Raw genomic sequence first — 24,775 nt, 5'->3', positions numbered from 1 at the left:
CGAAAGAATGGCACACCAGCAATGTCAGTGTCTGATTAATGTCCTTCATGTAAAAATAAAATAATAATAAAAAAAAGTATTTGTCCTTTTTCTTGTTTTTAAGTTGTATTGGACAGACTATTCTTGTCTACACTTATTTCTTCCAATACCCAAGAGTACTTCATGCTGCTCTTTCATCTGGGCCTCCTTTTCACAGTCTATACCTCAGTCTCTCTGTTCCCTTGTACCTCTACTTTGGCAAAAGGGGTTCCCACATTCTGTAACCAACAGGAGTTTCACTGGCCTCCATGCAAGTCTTAGTTCTGCTTCATTTTCTATCGGAACTAAGATCTAGGCCAGTCTACTAAGCACCATCAACAGATGCCTGCTCACCAATGATCATAAACCCAGTCCAGAGCTCTACCTACCAGATGTGCTTACTGAAGACTTCATGCTGCCAAGTGTTTTCGTTTTTTTCAACTTTTCAGTTTTCCTATGGAGGGAAATAGGTCAATGTTAAATATTATGATGCCACCATATCACCATACGCTAACTCCTGTAGTAAATGTTAACAGTTCGCTTTCTAAACAATGTATGGACCTTGAAGTCAATGACACATTTAGGGCTGGGGTCCTCAAGTATTCCAAACAAGGCCGACAGCAGCTTTACAAAGCCAAAAGATGGAAACCGCACCAATATCAAGCACAGGGTAATAAGAACTGACTGTGTGGGAGAAAGGTTCCCTTCCGCTAGGCACGTGTATGGCATGCAAATAACGCAAATAAGAGTAAGCTCTATTCATTCACAACAGTCAATCCAACAAGGTTTGGGCATGAACAGTGAATTAGTTCCTGCCATCTGGACTACATGCTTGCAGTCCTTTATGGCCAACACATGGCATTCAGTCCCCAGAAGGGGGGCTAGAGTGTTTCAAAATGTATAAGAACGAATATGCTACTTACCAGTATACATCTGTTCTTGGCATGTAGGGCTGCTGACATTCATATCTGTGCATAGATCGCCGCCTAGTGTTAGGTCCGGATGATTGCACATTGTTGTCCTGGAAGAGTCTTCGAAGTATCACAAGATAGGTGGCTCCTCCCCTGGACTACAGTGCGCATGGGCATCGACTCCATCCTCAGATTGTTTTTAGCCATTGTGACCAAGATGGAGTGAAACTAAGTGAATGATGACCATGCTAGAAGTATGTGTGAACTCTGCAGCTGCTACAGGCGCTGGGGAGGAGGGCGGGCGATATGAATGTCAGCAGCCCTACATGCCAAGAACAGATGCATACTGGTAAGTAGCATATTCGGTTCGAGGCATGTGGGCTGCTGAATTCATATCTGTGCATAGAATACATAGCAGTCCCTCCATTAGCGGCGGCCGCCCGTGCCAGCTGCAGCAGTTTGGAAAAGTGTTTTCAGAACAGCCTGCCCTACAGCTGCCTGCTGTTTGGAGTGCACATCAACACAATAATGCTTTGTAAATGTGTGTGTGGTAGACCATGTGTCTTCCAAAGGGATATTTCCAAGGAAAGCCATGGAGGCCCCCAACTTTCTGGTGGAGTGGGCCCGTGGTGGAATGGTGAGAGTAAGTTTGGCTTTCAGATAGCAGATCGGAATACATTTAACTATCCACCTAGCTATACCAGCTTTAGAAATGGGGTTACCTTTGTGTTGTGGCGCAAAGGCAACAAAGAGTTGTTTAGTTTTCCTAAAATCCTTGGTCCTATCAATGTAATACATCAGGGCCCTTTTGACGTCAAGGGTGTGGAGCATTCTCTCCGCCAATGACTCAGGATTTTGGAAGAACACAGGTAATTCAATAGTTTGGTTAATATGGAATTGAGATACTACTTTAGGAAGGAATTTAGGGTTCGTGCGAAGCACCACCCTGTTAGAATGAATTTGAATAAATGGCTCTTGGATAGTAAGTGCCTGGAGCTCACTAACTCGTCGCAGCGATGTAATCGCTATAAGGAAAGCTACTTTCCATGTCAAGAATTGAATCTCGCAGGAATGCAGTGGTTCAAAGGGGGGACCCATCAGCCTGTTGAGGACCACATTGAGGTTCCACTCCAGAGCTGGCGGAGTCCGCGGAGGAATGACCCGCTTGAGTCCTTCTAGAAAGGCTTTAATGGCAGGCACCCTGAAAAGTGAGAGCTGCTGCCCGTTTTGGAGATAAGCAGCCATTGCAGATAGATGTATGCGAATGGAAGCATAGGCCAAATTACTTTTGTACAGAAGGAAGAGATAACAAATAATGTTGTGAATAGATGCATCTAGCGGGTTAATGTTGTGGTCTGCACAGTAAATGACAAACCGCTTCCACTTGGCCGCATAGCATGCTCTTGTGGTGTGCTTCCTCGCCTCCCGGATGATGTCCATGCAGTCAGGAGGCAAGTTTAGGTAGCTAAACTCTAGGACCTCAGGAGCCAGATCGCCAGGTTGAGCTGTTGCGGATCTGGATGCTGAATGTCGCCATGGCTCTGCGTCAGAAGGCTGGGTGTGAGGCGTAGCCTTTGATGCGGTACCACGGACAGTTCTAGAAACGTGGTGTACCATAGTTGGCGAGCCCACGTTGGAGCAACCAGGATGAGAGCCATCGAGTGCTGCCTGAGCTTGCTTGCCACCAGCGGTATCAGAGGTGCTGGGGGAAAAGCGTACGCAAATCTGCTTGACCAGTTCATCCATATCGCATTGCCCTGCGACTGTGGGTGTGGAAACCTGGCGGCGAAGCTTTGGCATTTTGCGTTCTCCCTTGTGGCGAACAGGTCTATCTCTGGATGACCCCACTTTTGGAAGTACGGTTGGAGTACTGATGGATGCAACTCCCACGTGTGCATTTGGTGGCTGTACCTGCTGAGCAGGTCCGCCATCTGATTGTCCTTGCCCGGGAGGTGTTCTGCCATGAGGAAGATGTTCCTTTGAATGGCCCACTTCCACATGCTCTGAGCCAGATGAGACAGCTGCGGAGAGTGGGTACCTCCCTGCTTCTGAATGTAGTACATGGCTGTCATGTTGTCCGTCCGGATCAACACGACTTTGTTGCACAGATGTACTTTGAAAGCTTTTAGTGCCATGAAGATTGCCATCAGTTCCAGAACATTGATGTGCATCTTCCGTTGCTGTTGCGTCCATAGTCCCTGCACAGTGTGATGGAGTACATGGGCTCCCCATCCTTGGAGAGAAGCATCCGTCGTCAGGATGATCTGTGGCACAGGCTCTTGGAACGGTCGTCCCTTGCAAAGGTTTTGTGGAATCCACCAATGCAGAGTTGTATGCCCGACCGCTCACCAACACTAGGTCTTTCAACTGTCCGTGAGCCTGAGTCCACTGACGTGCTAAGCACTCCTGAAGCGGACGCATATGTAATCTCGTGTGTGGGAACATGGATTTACAGGAGGCCATCATGCCTATCAACTGCATGAACACTCTTGCTGGAAGCGAGTGTTGAGGCCTGAACTTCTGTATCAGCGATTGAATGCTGCTGACCCTCACTGAATTCGGCTGTGCTGTGGCTGCCAGAGTGTTTATCGTCGCACCCAGATACTGCCGTATGTGGGCGGGTTGGAGGTGGGATTTTGGGTAATTCAGTGAGAATCCCAGATCGTGAAGGAGGTGAATGGTGTGGGACATGTGGGCGGCACACTGCTGGGCTGACTTCGCCTGGATGAGCCAGTCGTCCAGATAAGGGTAGACATGGATGTTCTGTCTCCTTAGGTGCGCCGCCACTGTCGCTAGGCACTTTGTGAACACCCTGAGTGCCGTGGTGACTCCGAAAGGCAAAACCTTGAACTGGTAGTGTTGGTTTTGGATGGTGAACCGGAGGTACTTCCTGTGTGATGGGTGCAGTGGAATGTGAAAGTAAGTTTCCTTTAGGTCTAAAGTTGTGAGAAAATCCCCCTGACTGAGCAACGGGAGCACTTGCTGCAGGGTCAGCATATGGAAGTGCTCCGACAGGATATAGTGGTTGAGGGGCCTGAGGTCCAGGATGGGCCTGAGGGACCCGTCCTTTGGTATTAAGAAGTACAGGGAGTAGACCCCTGTGCCTCTTTCCTGCACAGGCACGAGCTCTATTGCTCCTTTTGCAGCATGACGATGACCTCCTGCTGCAATAAGTGCAAATGCTCGGCAGACATAGGACGGTGTCTTGGGGGTATGTTGGGTGGAGTGGATATTAACTCCAGACAATAACTATTGTATAAGTTTTCTGACCCACCTGTCTGTGGTGATGGGTTTCCAGACTGGCAGGAACTGCTGGAGTCTCCCCCCGACCGGTGTTGCGTGGTCAGGGGGCAGTGACAAGGCGTCACTGATTGTTGGTGGCAGAGGATCTGGAGTTGTTGTTTCCACGACCTCTGCCCATGGCGCTGTTACCACGATACCCAACTCGACTCTTGTTGGTGTACGTGGACTGAGTGTTGCCTTTGTAGTACTGCGTGGATTGGGAGAGCTGGCCTCTGGAAACGCCTCTAGTGCTTGAGCGACGAAAAGACTCACCCCGAAACTGCTGGGACTGCAAGGCACCCATGGATTTAGCAGTTTGTGTCCTTAATTTTTTCTAAGGTGGTGTCAACCTCCGGGCCAAACAGGTGATCTGGATTCACCGTTTGATTAAGGATGGTGGTTTGTATTTCTGGCTTAAATCCAGAGATTCTCAGCCAGGCATGTCGTAGCATAACACTAGTGTTGACAGCCCTGGCTGCGGTGTCAGCCGCGTCCAGAGCGCACTTAATTGAAGCATTAGAGATCAGCTTCCTTTCCCGAATAAGCATCTCAGCTGCCTCCTTGTATTCATCAGGCAGGTGCTGCAACAGGGTCTCCAGCGTGTCATAGTGTGCCCTGTCATACCTCACCAGAAGCGCTTGTGTATTTGAAATGCGCCAGATGTTGGCCGCCTGTGCTGCTACCCTCGTCCCTGATGCCTCAAAGACCTTAGATTCTTTGTCTGGGGGAGGAGCATCACCCGTAGTCTGAGAATTAGCAGTCTTCCGGGCATTCGAGACGACAAGGGAGTCCAGAGGCAACTGTCCTTTGATGTAGGTAGGATCAGTAGGCGCTGACTTATACTTCTTTTTGATCCTAGGGTTTATCACCCTCGCCCTGGTAGGCTCTTTAAACATCTCACCAGCATGTTTTAAGACACCTTTCAGCATAGGCAGCGTTTTGACAGTTCTCTCTGAGACTGAGAAGGTATCAAAAAGGAAATCGACATCAACAAGGTCAGCATGGAGCTGGACGTTGTGATTGTTAGCTGCTTGTTCAATGAGGGCATTGAAAGCTGCAGAGTCTTCTGTAGGAGACGTTTTCGCAGAATATAGTTGAGGGTCTTGTCCTGAATGAGGATCACCTGGGTCAGCACCAGCGGCCCAGGGTTCGTTGGTATCCTCAGGGTCTGTATAGACAGGATAGCTGTACTCATCCTCATCATCGCCCTTCCCAGCGTCCACATCAGAGTAAGTGGGCGAAACATTATGAGTCTGTGGAGAAAGTGGTTCCACCAAGACAGGAGTGGAAGCAGAGTCCTTTTTCTTCAGAGGAATCTTGTAGGACTCCATTGGACGTTCTGGGGCAATTTTCCGCTTGTGGAGGGAAAGCCTGTCCGTTTCGGCATCAATGAAGTGTTCTTGTTGCTCGTCCACTGAAGGTAGTCGAGGCTGTGGGCTGAGGACCACCGTTGACTACTTCGGCGCAGAGGAAACCTTCTCGGGGACGCTGGCGACCGCCTTAGGAGCGAAAGCCTTGGGCGCAGTTTTTGGCGGCAACGTAAAATGAATGTGCGTGGACTCCTTATGAGGTTTCTCAACCGGCTTCGGAGGGGGAGGATCTTTCGGTCCGACCGATAAGGTCTTGTCCCTGATGCGCTATAGGGAGTCCGTCACCTTCTTGGTGAAAGCGGCGGATGGGCGCGCTGGTTCGACTGAATCCTTTGAGGCCTCACCAGGAGTAGACTCTCGGGGTGCGCCGCTTTTGGCCCTGTCCTGTTGAAGCAGAGTCTCGAGAACCTTCGGGACACTTAGTCCTTTCTTCGGGTCACCGAGAGCTTTCTTCGGGTCGCCGAGTCCTTTGCTGGTGTCGACCGTCTTCGGCGCCGACGCACTCGGCTCGACCACCTTGACTTTAGTCTTCGGCACGGCAGACTTCATCGACGCCCTTGACTTGAGCCTTCGGCTCGACAGCACCCTTCTGCTTCTTCGGCACCGAGGCCCTGGATCCGGCCAAAGCGATGCGCACTTTCGGTTTCGAGGACGGCACCTGCGCAGTTTCTTGTGCCGAGACCGTAGGTTTCACTTTCGGTTTGCCAGGGTGCGGCTCAGCAGCAATGTCCATGGCCGAGCCCGAAGGCGGTGCCGTAGAACCCATCGTAAGATCTTGGGTAAGGCCTAATGGCGATCCCTCGACCTGAGCCTTATGATTTGGCACGGCCCCAGAGTCAGTTTGAGGAAGCTCTTCGTCCGAGCTATCCTCCATGGCCCCGAGGGCCCAGTCGTCGTCTCCTACCTAGTCGATGACTTCTTCGGCTTCGAACATTTCGGCATCCGCGTCGTAGTCTTAGTCCGACGCTGGGTTCGACTCACTGATGTCCCTGGTAGATTCTTCCTAGACATCCCCTGCATCGAAGATGTCCACAGGCGCCGGTGCAGCATGCTGGGCCTCCTGGCGCGCAGCTCGTCGAAGCTTAAGCGTCTTCTTGGACCTGAAGCGGGAAAAGGCCATACACTTGGCTTCATCATGGTCCAGCGACAGACACTTATTGCACACCAGGTGGACGTCGATGTGGGGATACTTCGAGTTACAGACGGGACATCTTTTAAATGGACTACGGTCCATGATGAACGGTCGATAGGGTCTGAAGCGTCGACTGGGCCTTCCACGTCGAAAGCACGCAGGTGTAGGGAATCCGGCTTGGGACCGAGCTGGAATAACTAAGACCCAACGCAAGACTATACCGACGATTAGACTAAAGACTTTTTGGTCTTAAGAAAGTTTTTTTATCGATTCCGACAAGAGGGAACTCAAAGACATCCAAACCCAATAGCGGAAAAAAACAATCTGAGGATGGAGTCGATGCCCATTTGCACTGTAGTCCAGGGGTGGAGCCACCTATCTCGTGATACTTCGAAGACTCTTCCAGGACAACAATGTGCAATCATCAGGACCCAACACTAGGCGGCGATCTATGCACAGATATGAATTCAGCAGCCCACATGCCTCGAACACCCAGAAACCTAGTAATAAAAAGTTCAGATTGTTGCAATGACTGGCTGTTGCAGGAAGACTATTGGAAGGAGCATGCTTTCTTCAAAACACATTTTTCTTGCAGATAAATGGCAATAAACAGACACATACAAGGCCTTGCCCTGTGGCGCTCAAACCAAAGGAGCATGATTTAATAGAAGGTTAAGTTGTGGCACAAGTCAGCACTACAACAAACCACTTAGTCTAGGTTAGTAATACCCATGCAAAGATGGTAGATGCTGGACTAATTTGCAGTGAAGCAGTTATATTCAATACTCACTTAGGCCCGGCTTTTAGCACAGGAGCTGGAGGTTTAGGAACTGGACTATCATCGTCTGACATGCCCTTGAACTCATCACTGAGTTCACAAGAACTCCTTTTCATTGGTATACTGTTCTCTGCATCACTTGCACTAAAATCTTGACTCATCAGGTTCCTGGGTTTACCTGTAGGATACAGGGCAGTGAAGGAAGGGTGTGTAAGACCAAGCATAGTAACCAGTTTGTATATTAAATTAGAAGCAGGTTATAGAAATCCCAAATAAACAGGTGCCTTACTTGCTTGTGGTGGTCTTTTTGGACTAGCTGATGAATCACCTGGTTCTCCTTCACTCTCCGAGCCAGCCCACGGATCTTTCACTTTCTTAACAGGTTTAAATGGTAGCACAGCTTGTTTCTTTCCTTTACCACCCTTTGGACCTGAAATAAAATATTAACATTAAACCAAACCACTTGCAATAAACAAGCCTTCGGCCCAGTTGATTTGATGCATCGCGCAAATCCGAAAATAAAGTGAATAAAACAACAAGGCATTGGTAAGGTCCTTTGCTGAAAGGCACTGATGGAGCAGCACAAGACCCCGCAGGCCCAGAATGAGGTGCTTTAGCAGAGCTCTAATCGTTGTATTTTAACATCCCTGGCCCAACCAAGACCAAAGCTCAGAAGAATAAATTACTTACCTTCAGTAACGCCTGGTCTTATAGAGACAGGATATAGCCGCCGATCCCAAGGTCTGAAGTTTTTTGTACAGCAGTAACTGAACGCGGATAGAGGGAGTCAAACTACCCCACAGTGACATTGTCCTCCGGATGTGAAGTCGACCCATATAAACCCTCCCCTGACATCAGTTTCTACTGTGACTTTCGTGCCAACGCAGAGCCACTATAGAAACTGACACCAAGATGTCTTATTGGCACACTGGTTCCATAGGCAAACAATTGCAAAGTCCTAATTCAGGGCTTTGAATGCCATGACTGGGATATTCTAGGAGACTGGCTGTGCGCGATAGATCTGTAAGATGCGTACTTCCATGTGCCCATTGCACAGAAACATCGGAAGTTCCTGCGCTTCCTCGTCGGCACCAATCACCATCAGTACACCGTACTACCATTTGGACTGAAGTCTGCACCCAGGACTTTTTCGAAATGCATGGCTGTGGTGGCAGTGCACCTGAGAAAGAACAAGGTGTTTGTCTACCCGTACCTGGACGATTGGTTGATCAAAGCCTCCACCTTCCAGGAAGCGCAATTGCACTTCAACAGGACGGCCGTCCTGCTGAACCGACTGGGGTTGCACATAAATCTGTCCAAGTCTGTCCCGATTCCTGTACAGTGCCTGCAGTACTTGGGAGCCTCCATCAATACGCTGTCGGCAAGCGTGTCTCCTTCGGAGGAGAGACGCTTATCCATCCTTCGGAAGGCTCAGGCTCTCATAGCTTCTACAACAGTGAGGACGGTGTCTTCTCTACTGGGATCGATGGCCTCTTGTATCTTCCTCACTCCGCACACGCGCCTGCACATGAGGCCGCTACAGGAATGTTTGGAGGACCAGTGGGACCAGAGGAAAGTGTGTTGGGACGACCAGATCAGTTGTCTCTTCACTCCCAACAGTCCCTGAGATGGTGGTGCTCTGCAGAGAATCTCCTCAGAGGGGTTCCTTTCCACAAGGACATCCCAACTCAGACTATCGTTACGGATGAGTCTCCTGGGATGGGAGCGCATTCAGACATCTACAGATCAAGGGAACGTGGTCTCAGACAGTCCTCGTATCACATCAATTTCCTGGAACGCAGCGCTGTTCACTTGGCACTGAAGGCCTTTCATCCTTCCTTCCAGACCAACTCCTTGCTTGTGCAGACGGACAATACGACCACGATGTATTACCTCAACAAGCAGGGGGGCTCGAGATTGCGCACACTGTCACAGGAAGCGCAGGCTATCTGGCACTGGCTGCTAGCCAGAGGATTGACGATAACGGCAACTCATCTGCCAGGTGTGCAGAATGTTCAGGCGGACGCCCTCAGCAGGTTGCTTCAAGAAAACCATGAGTGGGTCATAAACGACTAGGTGCTCCGGACGTGGATCTATTCGCCACCGCAGAAAACAGCAACCTTCGCCTCGAGGTTGGGCAGGCTTCGCTGCGGAATTTGTTCGTACAATAGGTGTTGTCTATATTTCTCCACCGCCGAGTTTTTGGATGGGCTTGCCATTCTATTCACTAGATTGACTATACACAGAGATCCCCTACTACATGAGTAGTTTCTTACCTGTAACTCCAGTTCTGTAGTAGGCATATCTCTTATAGTCATAAGCGCACGCCCTCCTCCCCAGTGGAGAAATGGTATGGTAATGTATGCTAAAGGCCTTGCTTTATGCACCTTCAAAAAGAACTGAAAGTAAATTGAAGGGGCTGAGCATGCTGGGATACCAAGGGCCTCCAGAGAGTTCCTTAAAGGCACGGTATTCCTTTTCCAGGCACAGAATGGCAGCCTATGGAGGCTTGTCTGTCCATTCCTTCCTCTATCATTTCAAGGATTTGGTGAGGGGAGGAATGTTTCTCTATGGGTGAAACTTGACAGATTGTGTTAATTGTGTTATATCCTTGGCATTTCTAGTGTTAATTGTGTTATATCCTTGGCATTTCTAGTTGAAGTACTGGACAGTGTAGCCTTGTAGGTCAAAGCTGCATTATTTGTCTTTAATTTTCTCTAAAGTGTCTATGCAGGACTGCACAGAAGACGGCTTAAGAGAATTATTTTTGATTGCTCCGGTGTCCACATGGGCGGGACTATTCACTAGATTAGGACTATACACAGATCCCACTACAGAACTGACTGCTCCACCGACACGGCACCAGACTCCAAGGAGGCAACATCTTGGTGTCGGAGTTGAAAAGAGGTGGAGAGACAGTGACGCCTTCGAGTCGGTGAACCAGTCCCAGATGTCAGAGGTGGAAACCCCGAAGGGCTGCGCACTGATCTCGAAATAGGTTTAGAATCTGGCAACCAGGCAGACACCAAGGGCGAACCCACCAGCAATGACCCAGTCGCGGCTTTGTGGACGTCCTTGGGGCCAGACAGTACTCCAAGGGAAGGTGAATACCCAAAGAAGTTATGGAGAGAACTGTAATTCTCACCTGGGTCAGCCTCGCCCAGGCTCCAGGGAAGGCTGGAAGGGGCGATGTAGACTCATGCACAGAGTCTTCAGCTAAAGACTGGTAGCAGGCCTCATGTGGCAGTCGGTTGACACTGCGACTTCGACCACATGCATAGAGACTTTCCTTTAGACATCGAAGGAGCGGGATGACCACGGGAACAGCTCCAGGATTGGACAGTCCTTGGAGAGCGAAGGGGACCGAGCCGATGGGATGTCTTGAAAGACTGACGACTGCACTGCGAGAAGCTTCACCTAATGCTCCTTCAGTCGAAGCCGTTGACATGGCATTACTCACCATGGTGCTCACCTAGGCATCACATGGCAGACATTTGTCGTACACAAGACCCACAAGGTTTGAACCCAAGGACATGTGAAAGGCACACTATTCCATTAGACAAAATAGTTGAGGTAGGCCAAGAAACGGACTGAGGGACTGCTGACCGGATCTGCATTGCAAGTGCGGAAAAGGAATGGACGTCAGCACTTCAGGGGAGGGCTTGTATGACGCACAGGTACTGCTATACAAAAATGTCCAGATCCAGTAAGGCGCCTGGGGATGATTCTAAGATAAGAATCTGCTGCAAGAGGTCTCCATCAGTTCATTTTCTTAGAATGCTTACCTCCTTGAGGTTTCTCTTTTTTAGCCAGCCTCTCAGCCAGGGTTAGTGATTCAGTTGCCACAGGAGACTCCTCATCTGCGTCAAACTCTATTTTGACAGCAACATCTTCTCCCTGGAAAAAGGAGCACAACCTTAATGTTTTATTCACGGTAAGTTGCATGTGCCTTGTTGGCAGGTGCTATTTTCAAACCACTTTTGAATGACAGAACTTTTAAACCTTTCCCCAAATCAATGAATAAATGTTTTTGTGCATAATATGGTCTATTTAGCTGCAATGGCACACCGGATCAACTGAGTTATTTTGTGAGAGCAGGTATATCCATGTTCTAAACCAGATTTATAGCAAAGCACACTTTAAAAAAAAACAAAAAGGCTACAAGGAATAACCATAGCAAGTTTTATATACCTACACTCCGAATAAGATCCAAACTAAGCAGACTAGCTTGAAGGCAAGCAAAATGTACATATTATACATTTTAACAACTGGCATGGAGAAAAACATGACTCAATCACAAGATTGTAGAGTTTATCAATTTAACATGTCCTTCTGGGGTAAGGGAAGTATTGCATGCCATGGACTCCAGCAAGCCTGAAGTTGAATTAATTTCTGTTGAGGCTGTAAAGCGCATTTAACTGGAAACTTGGCACCTCATTGCTCTTCTACCTTAATGCGCTTCTTGACTTTCTTGGTAGCCTCTGCTTTCATTGCTGTCGTGACACGAGGAACAATTCTCCTTCCGTGCGGGGATGGCATGATTTCGTCCAGCTGTGCTTTTCTCGGCTTGCTAGTTTTGCCCTTTTGTCCCTTGACAGGGATTCCACAAGCATCATCTGCACGCTCTTTGGCTTCAACTACCTGTTGAGTTTAAAGAAGAAAAAGCTCAAAGGATAAGATCCTACAATGACTACAGAGAGCTGTTAATGCAGTGGAACCTGCAGGACATCCGTATTTTACCATGAGCGCCAGGCTTTATGCTAGATGGTGCCAAAATAAAGCATCTCAAATTCAAGACCCAATAGGGAAAGAATGCTGTACTGATCAACCCTCCAAGACAAGATTCTAGGTCGAAAAACAAGTCTAACAGGTTTCATTGTGCATTATTATATTAAAAAACATCTATTTTTAACAGCCCCTGAATGCTTCAGAACATGGATAGTTCAGTCCAAACAGAATGCGCAACACAAGACAGTGACAAACAGATAATGGGTAATTTAAATACATACGTCTAGTTCGTTGATTAAAGAAACAAGGTCATCCTTCCACATGCCGCCATGGGTCTTTTCCTTCAGCGCAGTCAGCTCTGTTATCTAATAAACCAACAGTGAAGAGTGCTTTAATTTAGGAGCCCTACAGATTTTACTCACTCAACTACATAAACCCATGAGAACTACGAAAAAAATCTACACACACATGGATAAAGCAGGTATTACATTTGGACCAGATATGTTAATAGGATGCATGTACAAAGCCATGTAAAGTACGGATATGGGGCCCATTAAAGGAATCGAAGAGTGTAATAACCTGCTATTTAAGCATTTGTTAACAACTGCAAATAGATAAGTGATGAATTTAAAGTTGAAGATCACTGGATTGAGTAAACTGGCAACATGCTACATTTTCAATGCAGTGATCTGGTATATATTTACAAGGAAAATGTTAAAATAATCCAGTTGGAAAATAAGAAAAAAATTGTAGCTGGACACAACCAAGCAAAACGTTTTGTAAAGTGTACAATGCCATAAAACTAAATACAACAAGTTACTTACCTTAAGTAATGCCTTATCTGGTAGCTACCATCTATCTGCAGATTCCTTAATGTAGAACTATCCCCAGGTGTCTACTAGATCTGTAAACCTTTCCGTCAGCGGTATCCCCGTGAGCCAGAAGGTGGCATCATTAGGCTCCACGTGGCATTATCGTCAGCACCGAAGTGACTAGCGTGGTGCCTAAATAGGCACCACCCCAGCATGCTGATGCCAGTTTCTTTACAACTTTTCACGGGAAGGAGCGCTGAGCCAAGAACACAGAGCACTGGTGTGGAAAACTAGGACCCAGAGGTTAAAAACGCTGTCCCTAGAAATCCATTTGCAGGGAGGATGGATGGGGGAACTTGCAGCTAGCCTAACAGATAATGCAGTTACCTAAGGTATTTTTCTTTTTTTATCTGATACAGACTTCTAGCAGCAGATTTATTACCTTAGAATGAATTCCCCAAAGCAAAACCTCCTCAGAGGTGGGTTTGCGAAATAGTTTCACACTGTAGAGCTAAAGTCCTGCAGGACTGAATGAGCACAGTGCCCGCCCGAATATCCTTACTGTCTAATGAAAAAAGAACAATTGATGGACAGAATGCGGAACAATGTCTCCCCAGTACAGAGATCTGGGCCTAAATCAATAGATTTGCTTTTTTTGCTTCTCTTGGATGGGGGTGAATGCTTGATTTGCTCTGCATTCTGTCCATCATGTGTCTTTTGCTTTCTCGCCCTAAGGTTGCCAGATATGCCCAGACGTGGGTCCTGGGCTCACTGCCACTGAATTAGAGCTAGCCTGGCCGATGAGGGGCGATGCACCAAAATCAGTCCCAGAATGCTGGTTTATGGTCCTGGGAGGACCTGGTTTGGCAGCTCTGGCTGGAATGCTCCAGTGAGGCACAGGGTCAAACTGATTTGCAGAGGGCTGGGTCTGAAATGGGGTGGCATGATGAGCAAACTATTGATTTAACAACTCTTGACTGGGGTGAATGATTTGCTCTACATTCTGTCCATCCTTGTGCCTTATGCTGACCAGACGGTCTAGGCAGAAGTGCTTGGAGAATGTGCGCAGAGAAGCCCACATTGCTGACTGGCAGATGCCCAGGACAGGACCACAGTCTGCCAACAGTGTTCGTAGCCTTAGCCATGGTAGAATGAGCTTACACTGTGGTTTGCTTCTTGGCCAATGCCTAGCAGATTTTAATGTAGCACACGACGGATCAGGAAATGGTCTGTTCCTGCAAGACTTTCCTCTTCCTTGCTAAGACATATCCCACAAAGAGTTGGAAGTTCACTCAGAACTCTTGTGCGGTAAAGGTAGAAAGGCAATGCTATTTGGTTCCAGTCAGTGGAGTTGCTACTCTTCCTTATAGGGATGTGGCGGAGTGTAAAAGGTTGGCAGGGTGATGGACTGGACTACATGAAAGGAAGTGAAACTTCTAGCAAGAAGGAAGCTCTAGTGCAAAAAGCTATCTTGTCTCCAAAGATATTCAGGTACGAGGCCCAGATGAGACATTCTGAAGCTCACTGACCCTCTGAGCAGATATTGACACTAGGAAGGTAGTCTTGATGGTAAGGAGCCAGAGAGGACATTTGTGCAGTCGCTTAAAAGAAGCCCACATCAGAAAGGTGAGTACTAGATTAAGGTCCCACTGAGGCATGATGGTGAAACAGGTTGCAGACCTTTCAAAAACTAATTTACAACCGAGGATTTGAACAGGAATGGTTGATCTGGCAACCATAGAACGATAGCCTTTTAAAGTGCCCAAAACAGAGAACTGCTGGTCAAGAGAAAGTAGTAGAGGGACACAAGAGAAAGAGGGTCAACCTAATTCTCATTACACCATGCCACACACATGCCCTAACAGCAGGAGTATACTGTCTTGATAGAGGGATGTATGGTGTAGGAGAGTAGGGTCTGCAATCCTATGGTCACCCCAGATTTTTGCTTCACTGGTTTAAGACTTTCCCTGGCTGTGGGCCTGCTAATCAGACCCACAGCCTAACTGTTCTCTCTCTAAATTGACATCCATGTACTTTAGGTGCATTTACCAATTGGTATTGGGTCACTCTTGTAAGTCCTTGTACAGTGTACCATAGGTACCCAAGGCATAAGTGCACCTTAGGCCTACCAGGGGCTGCAGCATGTATTATGCCACCCCTGGCTGGCCATCCAAACCTGACAACTGGCTGATCAATCAGCTGGGGCAAGGTGGTGTAATCACCCTTTGCTTTAGATATAATATCTCTATATTTAACCCTAAAATAGACACATACTCCTATAAGTCACTCCTATGGCAGGCCTTAACAATCCTGGCGGCAGAGTGCTTGGAATTATGTGAGATAGTGCTCTGGCATGAGCCGAGCCTGTCTACAGCTTTCGGAATCAAGTCCTTTAGCTGTTTCCACGATAACGCTTTACCATATACTCTTAAGTGCATTATGAACCTCGCGGCCAAATGCTAACTTTGGCATAGCATTATCAAAACATGTCTAGTAAGGTGTCATGCGAATTGGAATATTAACCCCTCGCCAATTCTGGCGACGGGGTTAGCATTCCACCCTTCTAGAGGGACACGACATGTATGTAACTGTGAACCCCGGTTAAAGTTAACTCGAGCCTCAGCATCACAAAATGGATGCTGCCACCACAGACACAAGTCTGACCGCCTGCTGCTGGGAGTCCTTCCAGCGAGGGAGGCTTGGACAAAGGGTTTCCTGCCTTGGGAGGTGCTGGCACCACCCCAGACAGGATTTTGTGTATTAGGTGGAACAGGGCTGAAAGGAAGGAGACCTGCCCGGGGCACAAAAGGTGCCCTGTGCATACACCGGTTCAAACCAGTTGCTGGGGCACTCCAGCCCCAGCTCTGGCACGAGACCGGACAAAGGATAGGGGGTGTAACCACCCGCCTTCCTGGTCCCACCCATGGGAGGGACCTAGCGATTGTGCAGCTCCCTTTAGCAGGATAAAGGTAGGAGCTAGTCCCATTCCAAATCAGAATAATCCTGAACTGAAATTCTACAAGAAGAAACTCTGGACTTCGACTTTCTACACAGAAGACTGAAGAAATCTCCCTTGTGGGCAAGGAGTGTCCACCCTGCACAAGCAAGCACCATCAAGCGTCCAGCGGCTTTACTTTGTCGTCTTCCTTCGAGGATCCAGACTTCAGAGCCTGACTAGACCCGGATTCCCAGACTTCTCAGACCTTAAATCACATCCGCAGCACAGCTGAGATCCGTGGGTGCGACGAGGATCTGCGTGGGGCCCTTCTGCATGTTTGCTGCTCGACACGTTGTCGGTCACTTGCCGGCTGGTTAGTGGCCACCTAGACGACTATTCACGACATAAACACCGCTGGTCTGGTTGCTCCAGACTGGCCCTTGCTTCCCTGCACAGGAGAAGCACCCCGGACCCTCCTGGTCTGCACCAGACGCCTTATCCACTCACCGCGTGGGTTGCCTTTGCCAAGGCCTGTTGACGCTGAATCCGGAACCAACACCGCCGACAGCGAGAGCCTGCGTGGGACAGCTCGTGTCTCCATCCTGGTAATCGAAGACACCTCCTGATCCACGTGGCTGCAGAGTCAGGCATCCACTCTTCACCTGATCGCGACGACAGCATCTGGTTCCTTCCTGGTTCCACTCCCGTCACTGGCTAGTGACTTTGAACATTGTCCCCTCTGCTTTCAGGTCTTCAGCTTCCGGGATCCACCCTTGGATTCCACCGGACATCTTCCTCCTGGTCGCCTGCAGCATCTTTTCTTTCAGGCTCCATAGACTTCAACGCCGGAACCAGACACGACTTCGCACCTATGCACCCGCAGCGCGTGGGTGAGGTAACAAGAGCATTTCGGTGTTCAAGGGTAGATTGACTCCTAGTGTCCAGTTCCACAGTAGTTTTAGTCCTAACTAGTCAGGATTGTCCGTACTCACCTTTTTCTTGAACTGTACTGTCCATAGACGTCGTTTCGCATCTCGCGTGTGAGTTCACACTCTGCACACGCGTTCCGTGGGCCTCCTATTACTTACCTAAAGTTAGGATAGTGTAGTCCCAGCGATCCTACAGCCTCTGGACAGCTCCATTCCTTCTATCGACTTCCTTATGCCATTTGTTTAGTATATGGTTTGTTGCGCCCCTAGGGCAACATTGTAACTTGTGCAACTTAACGTATTTTCTTAAGAGTCTTGTCATGTGCTTAGCCCTCTGATCTCGTAAAGAGTTCAGAGGTGTTTGTTAGTTAATAAATATCTTGTTAATTTTCATAACTACCTGGGTGGTGTCCTTTCATTTGGTATTCAAGGGTTTATATGTGGTAAAACTTCTGGCTTCACATGCCAAAAGAGTTTAGCCTAAGACTGCTTTGTCCATGCTACCATTAGGATAGCTGGTCTATAAGGTTGACTTACAACTAATCACCATAAGGGTTGTTTGGACTGATAGAAGGTGATCACTAGAACTAGTGAGCATCATATCAAGCCAACTTCTCACACATCCGTCACAATAGTCTGAGTGACGGATGTGTGGAAGGGAACCCCTCTGAGGAGGTTCTCCGCTGAACACCACCACTTCAGAGACTGAAGAGCATGCAGAGACAGTCGTATCTTGTCGTCCCAAGATCCTTTCCTCTGGTCCCACTGGTCCTCCAAGCACTCCTGCAGAGGTCTCGTGTGCAGTCGTGCGTGAGGAAGACACAAGAGGCCATCGTTCCCAGTAGAGAAGACAGTCCTCACTGTTTTAGATGGAGTGGTCATAAGACAGCCTTCCGAAGGAGTGATAATCGTCGCTCCTCCGAAGGAGACACGCTTGCTGACCGCGTATTGATGGAGGCTCCCAAGTACTGAATGCAATGGACCGGAGTCGGGACAGACTTGGACATGTTGATGTGCAACCCCAGCTTGTTCAAGAGAACGCACGTCTTCTGCAAGTGTGCTTGAGCTTCCGAGAAGGAGTCCTTGATCAACCAATCGTCCAGGTACGAGTAGACAAACCTTGATCTTCCTGAGGTGTGCTGCTACCAATGCAATGCACTTCGAGAATGTTCTTGGCGCAGACTTCAGTCCGAATGGCAGTACTGTGTACTGGCGCCAACTTGGATTCGCAGGAACTTCCTGTGTTTGTGTGCAGTGGGCACATGGAAGTACGCATCTTGTAGGTCTATAGTACATAGCCAGTCTTCCCGTTGCAGCTGAGGATAAATCGGATGCAACGACAGCATGCAAACTTTTCTCTGCGAATCCACTTGTTTGCCTGTCGCAAGTCCAGAATGGGCCTGAACTCATTCTTGTCCTTGCGAACCAGGAAGAACCGGGAGTACAAACCTTTTCCTCTTTGAGACAGAGGTACGTTTTCTATCGCCCTTTTCCTTAACAGGATATCGGCCTCCACCTGGAGCTCAAGCTGTTGAAACCGCGAGCTGACCGGAGGAATTGATGAGGCGGGCTGGTGAACCGAAGACTATCCATTGCAAAAAATATTCAGCACCCCCTTGTCCTGAGTAATTTTTCCCCACTCTGCCAGAAAAAGTTGAACGCTTCCCCCTACCGGAGTGGGTAACTGATGTGGGGGAAGTAGACGCTCAGGGCCTAGACCCGGCCGGGCCCTTGGTCGCTGCTGCCGACTGTTGGCCGCCTCTGCCTTTCTGGCGCTTCTGGAACAGTCTTCTGAACTGCTGCTGTTGTTGCTGCTGCCCCGAAGCCTGGCCACGCAATCTGTCCTGTCCACCGAACCGTCTCTGGAACGGATGGTAAGATTTCTTGGTATCCTTGGGCTTTTCCAGACCCACAGCCGTGAGCGTTTTGGCCTCCACCTTCATGCGGGCCATTTCGTCATCTGCATGTTTTCCAAACAGGGTTTAGCCAGAGAATGGTAAATTGGCAACCCTTTGCTGTGCGTCAGGCTTCAGCGACGTGAGGCGGAGCCAGGTGCGTCTTCGCTGGTTAACTCCATGACAGTAATCATGCGCCGCCAGGAGGAAGAATCGGCTGCAGCACTGATGACCTGATTCGCCACCAACATCCCCTTATTCAACACCTCTTGGAAATCTTCTCTTGTCACGAGGCAGGTGTTCTACAAACTGCTGGAGGGATTCCCAGAGGGCGCGGTCTTACTGCGTAAGAAGCCTGTGGCACTCGCCGCTTTCATGGAAGTCCCTGATGTCCCACAAACCTTCATCCCCGCCGAATCCAGCCATCTAGATTCCTTATCTGGTGGGACTGTGGATGACGGAGTGGTGGCATGCTGCTTCCGAGCGGCTGTCACTATCACAGAGTCTGTCGGAGGGTCCACCCTCAGAAAAGCCCGGATCAGAGTTGGGAGCCTGGTAGAGTCTCGAGGGGGCCGCCTTAGTCACCGCCGGGGTGAGAAACAGGTCCATTGCCGGATCCTCCAGGTCCGGCACCAGTGGTAGTAATGGCTGAGACAGATGTTTCTGGTGCAGCGTCTCGAAGATCACTGATGTCTTGGGCGTGGGCACCGTCAACGAGATGCCCAACTTCGCTGCACCCCTCAACAGGACATCATGGAAGGACACCAGATCGTCAACCGGTGACACCCTTGTCTCCGGCGACCCCGACAAGGTCGATTAATAGTCCCTGAAGACCCCGTATGTGATCGGGACCTGCGCCTCCTATGGAGTCGTCTCGACCGCGTGGATGACCTGTTGCGACTCCGCGATCCCTCCCTCCTACTGGAACGAGATCGCGACCTCCCAGCTCGTGGACGTTACACAGGTCTCCGCGGAGCGGTCTTCTGTGGCCTATCCTGGGGGTTCGGCTTAGGCGTCCCCTTAGGTGGTGTAGGGAGGTGAGGCAACACTGACCTCGGCGGGGCAACAGGAGGTACTTCCGGCCGAGGGACGGACAGAGGAGGATTGCTGGAAGGAGTCTCCTTAGGTAGAGGTGGAGGAGGTGGGGGCGTCTTCGGACGAAGTGGTGTATAAACCACCGAGTACACCAAGCCCGGTGACTTCTTCGGTGGAGGGGACTGGGAACCAGCCCCTTTAGTCTGATTCCGTCTCCAGCGTCCTCCCCCAGATCCAGCGTGACTTTCGGCGCCAGAACTCCTTCTGCGCTGCTTAGGAGAGTTGAAAAGTCTCCGAGACACTGATCTTTCTTAGACGCCGAGCGTCGTTTCTCCAGCGTCGAACATCGCCTCCATGACTCCGGCGCCGAACGCCGCCTCCGCGGGGTCGAGCACTTCTTCCTCGGGTCTCTGTAAAGTTCCTTAAAGGCACGGTATCCCTTTTCCAGACACAGAATGGCAGCCTGTGGGGCTTGTCTGTCCAACCCTTCCTCTCTATCAAAGGATTTGTGTGAAGGGGAGTTTCTCCATCTGTGAAACTTGGCAAAATGTATAAAATTTGATTTGGCTTTCCTTTTCACTTCATGATGAAGTGCTGGCCAATATAGCTTTGTAGTTTAGGCTGCATTATTGGTCTTGATTTTCTCAAGTGTCTATGCAGGACTGCAGAAGAAGACAATTTAAGAGATTATTTTTGATTGCTCCGGGGTCCCCGCACATGGGCGGGACAATTCACTAGATTATGACTATACAGAGATCCCCTACTACAGAACCAAGTTCCCAAGCTTCGAGGTTGACCGCTCTAGCCATAAAGCTACAACTTCTTGTTGTTTACACAGAATGGACTACAGCTCACCTTTGTGTCCCTCTGTTTGCAGAGCTCATCTTTCTTCTCCTTTGTCAGGTACCACATCGGCATGTTCAGCAGGTAATTGAAATCTGGCCCAGAAGTGGGGGCTGCATTTTCCGCCTCTTCCTCCTCAATCATTTCACCAGCCTCTTCCTGTAAGCAAGTACAAAACAATGTTTATTGCACCATTACAGCTGATTAGAGCGACTGATACAGATTAGAGACAAAGACTTGAAAAGTTGTCTAGACCAGATATAATCAAACTGCTTTGTGGACCACCCGTTAACCATGTGTTAAACACGGCCGCCAGACTCTGGAACTCCCTCCCACTCTCGTTAAGAAGCCAGGGTGAATTTCTAGCCTTTAAAAAAGGGCTGAAAACCCATCTGTTTCCCAGAATAGCCTAACTTGGTATCTGTTCTTAGAGCAGCCTAATCCCGCATCGTTAGTTGTGGCTTATCTAGTCAAAGCGCCAGGATGCCCTTTGGGTGACAGATCGCGCTATACAAGTATGCCAAATAAATAAATAATAAATAAAAAGGATATACTAGCATGGAAATACTTCAAGCCTACATTTAAGGATCTAGAAAATAGTGGAAGAGGGACGTCACTGGCCTGAAGTTCAGCTTTTGAAGTGTAATGATAAACATCAGCAACAATCGATGACGGCTGATATGCGCATACAGCACAGAAAATTAAGTGAAGTGGCCAAGATATAAGGGTTAAATAAGTATCACATCCAACCAGGACCATTCTGACAATTGGACAATTTTGATCCCACTCCTTAGCACAACTGAGACATATGACAGGGACTTAGAAATGGGATGGCAGAGTCCTCTGCTTTGTAGTTTCCTCCGCCTGTGTTTTAAATTCAACATTGCTGTGTGAGATCTGTTGTCTCAGCCACAGACCATCATACCTTTTCTTGAGCTTGTTTCCACGTCTTCACTGGATCAGAATCATAACCTCGGTCCACAAGCAACTGGATAAGCTCTCTCTTTGGTTTATTTTCTGAAAGAAAAAATAACTAATCCAGTTGACATGGTTATATAAAGGCTAACTAGCCAAACATCTGAATACAGATAGAGTCTACTAGCAAAATAGGCAACAGACTGCACAGCTATATCAAGTCTAAAAATTACGAGACCAATATCTTGATTCACACTCATTTTATAAAAGTGCCACGAAAACCCACATCACTTCAGAGTAAGATATGCTGGATATATGATTTACTATAATCTTCTTCAGTCCAGAGTGTCAGTGGTGCGATTGGTCGATACTGAAAAACCTATAACACTAGTAAAAAACCTATAACACTAGTTCACTAGTATGAACTAAATTTAACAGCCTCACAGAAGGACATTTCTGCAGGTTGTTTTAAAATCTTCTGCTGGCACAGTTTGGTTTTGTAGCACCCAGTGCCATCAGACAGTATTGGACAATATTTTTGTTTACAGGGACACTTTCAAAACAAATCAGCAGAGACTAAAATGTAATACAGAGAATAAGAAATTAAACTTTCACACTACAATCTTACTAGAGACAAGAAGTTTAAAAATGTAGTCTACCCTTTCTTTTTACTTACCAATCACAATCTTGCCCTCTATTTTCTCCAGAATAAAGCGAGCCTGGTTGGTGAGCTTGGACGCCTCTGCTGTCAGCATTCCCACCTGCCACTCCTTCCTAAGTCCGTAGTACTGCAGTCGCAGTTCATAAAACTCCTTCAGAATTTCCATCACGGTCTCGTATTTTTTAAGGCAGCCAACATGGTCAAAGAGCACCTGAGGAGGAAGTCTTATTTCTTAAGCAATGCCAAAGTGCCACAAGACGACTCATAGTATTTTATGGACAGTACCAACCCATTGCACATCCACATAATTAATAAATGCAGTTCCCACAGCTTTGGCCCTGGTTATAGAAAAAATGTATCTAAACACCCCACATTACTTGGGTGCAATACTCTGCCACCTTTAATGGTTGCATTTGTGACAGACTCCTGCTGCAGTTTAAACAGCATAGGTTTTATACAATAAAATAGCTCGAACAAGGGCAGGTTCAGTTCAAAATAAAGAAAATTTGTATCAAAAAGAAAAACATGCTTCAGGAATCAAACCTACAACTCATTCATTTAAGCTGTGCAGATTCAACATAAGTGCCGTTTGCATAGCTGAAGCGTACCATGGAGTTACACGTAAGCGGACTCTGTAGCTTGAAAACCTTGTGCAGCCCAGCAGCTTCTGCCTCAGCCAACTTCTGTTCAGTCATAGTAATCACGAAGCGCACAGTGGTGTCTGTGTGATACTCTCTGTAGTCCTGAATAAGAGGCGGGCTCTTGTCGGTACCATTCATCATGGGCTCCAGCACCTGTTCTTTGTAAGCCTGGGTAGAGGAAGGGAAGACAGATGTGTGGCACACATTGAGCTTCTCATACACAATGAAGATCTATGCACTGACACCCAGGTACTTATGGACTGGCTTTCTAGTGTCATTGGAGGTTAAGTCAAACCACATTCAATAGATCACAATGGAAATCTTTACACATTGCATTTTAGCACAATAGCTTAAAGGCAGGGGTTATAATTGACTTTTTGCACTTTATCCCATTACTTTCAAATGGACCATACCAACTTGTATAGGCAGCTAACCGTGCTAGAAGCATGGCTCCAGACAGTATGCACTTTTTGCCCACTTCATCTCATTGGTGGTAGAAGTCAGACAGCACTACCACAACACGTTGGAAGTTTGGGACATGGGCACCTTCTACAGACACAGCAAAAGCACGCTACATCAGAAGCTCTAGGGTATTACAATGTTAAAGATGATGCTGCCGGTCCAGTTCTGGGGCTTTGGAGGTTTTTATTGCAGTTGCAATTTTTTGTTTCTAAATTGGCACCAATTCTTCAATTTAGTCTGAAGTTAACGTGTAAGGTTTAGCAGACTATGTATTCTATAACTGGTTTTATATAAAACCAGTTAACTTTCATATATTATGAAGCTATGTAGTTTTCAATTGGGCATAGATCTGTGTTTTAGCCGCCTTTAAATTGGTTGCAATTATTTTCCATGCTTCATTAGCTCCTGAATAGTATTTCTGCTATGGTATATTCAGTTTAAGTTGGACATTCTGAATTGTTCCTTAGCACTATGACTTTGAGTCACGGTTTCTTCCCACCTGGTCCCCAAGAATGGTTCAATTCAGTCACCTCGTCGACATTGATGGTGATTTATCTTATCCAATCAAACCTTCCCCTAGCAGAGGCTTGTTTGAAAGCACTATAATCCTGTGCACCACCTCCCCCTATTTCAGTGTAAGGATATGGTCCATCAGGCTGTGAATTCACGCATAGTATTTGTGGGCTGCTGAATGTGTGTAGTCCTCCATATTCTGGTGCAATGCCTCATAAGGGATTATAGGCCCGCTTTCATCCAGTTTATGCACTCATTGGAAAGCAATGCCCTATTGCTGTTATCTACTTCTTTTACCTAATAACATTGACCCATTCAGCAAAAGTCACCTTCATACCGTATGCCCATGTTTGCACCCAAGGGTAAAGTTCGCTCTTGTGCGAAGGTTTAGATTTCACAGGCATGAAAATTTTGGTGGGGGACCACCATTTTTACATTAGCCTCTAAGTGCTCCAACCAAGCGAGTTTTCTGGGTCATGTAAATATCGCTTTAATAGATTAATTATGTTTAGGGTTATTGCACGCTTTGATGTGATGTTAAGTTCCCTCTTGTTAAAGGTGGTTATCCTTATCTTCGTCAGCATATCTTGGTCTACTTGTGAAAAACCATTAAAAAAAACAGGGACCTGGTTAGCGTAGTTTGTTCCTTTCTACGAGTGTCTAGAAGTTCCAACTCTAAATAAACCTACAAATTTATTGACATACAAATTCACCTATTTTCATTCAATTGTCTTAGGCCAAGAGTAAGAAAGCAGAGCAGCGCATGCTTACTTGAGTCCACGTCCGGATGGGAAGCTCAGAAATCTCAAGTGTTGTTTCATCAATCACTGCCACTTCACCATTCACCAGGTACTGACTTGGACCCAAATCTTGAATAACCCCTTTGAAATTCTTGTAGCTTGGAAGCTAAAT

General features: G+C 47.8%; 1 protein-coding gene across 4 annotated transcripts in view; it reads right to left on the bottom strand.

Moving 5' to 3' along the window:
• TOP2A (DNA topoisomerase II alpha) overlaps positions 1-24,775 on the bottom strand; it is a 62,597-nt gene that overhangs the window by 3,085 nt on the left and 34,737 nt on the right. For all 4 annotated transcript variants that reach the window (XR_015296071.1, XR_015296072.1, XM_086924228.1 and 1 more), the window contains exons 22-32: positions 24,635-24,769; positions 22,856-23,056; positions 22,263-22,458; positions 21,597-21,688; positions 20,684-20,830; positions 12,501-12,584; positions 11,941-12,132; positions 11,277-11,388; positions 7,781-7,921; positions 7,504-7,669; positions 408-472 (exon numbers count right to left, since the gene is read on the bottom strand). Coding sequence is in view for 2 of the 4 variants with exons in the window: in XM_086924228.1 (XP_086780354.1) it covers positions 408-472; positions 7,504-7,669; positions 7,781-7,921; positions 11,277-11,388; positions 11,941-12,132; positions 12,501-12,584; positions 20,684-20,830; positions 21,597-21,688; positions 22,263-22,458; positions 22,856-23,056; positions 24,635-24,769 (1,531 nt within the window). In the remaining 2 variants the exon portion in view is untranslated. The remainder of the gene's footprint in view (positions 1-407; positions 473-7,503; positions 7,670-7,780; positions 7,922-11,276; positions 11,389-11,940; positions 12,133-12,500; positions 12,585-20,683; positions 20,831-21,596; positions 21,689-22,262; positions 22,459-22,855; positions 23,057-24,634; positions 24,770-24,775) is intronic.

This window comes from Lissotriton vulgaris, chromosome 5 (assembly GCF_964263255.1).
Source record: "Lissotriton vulgaris chromosome 5, aLisVul1.2, whole genome shotgun sequence".
Classification (NCBI taxonomy): Eukaryota; Metazoa; Chordata; class Amphibia; order Caudata; family Salamandridae; genus Lissotriton; species Lissotriton vulgaris.
The sequence above is the reverse complement of the archived record's forward strand: the minus strand, read 5'-3'. Positions and strand labels throughout refer to the sequence as shown.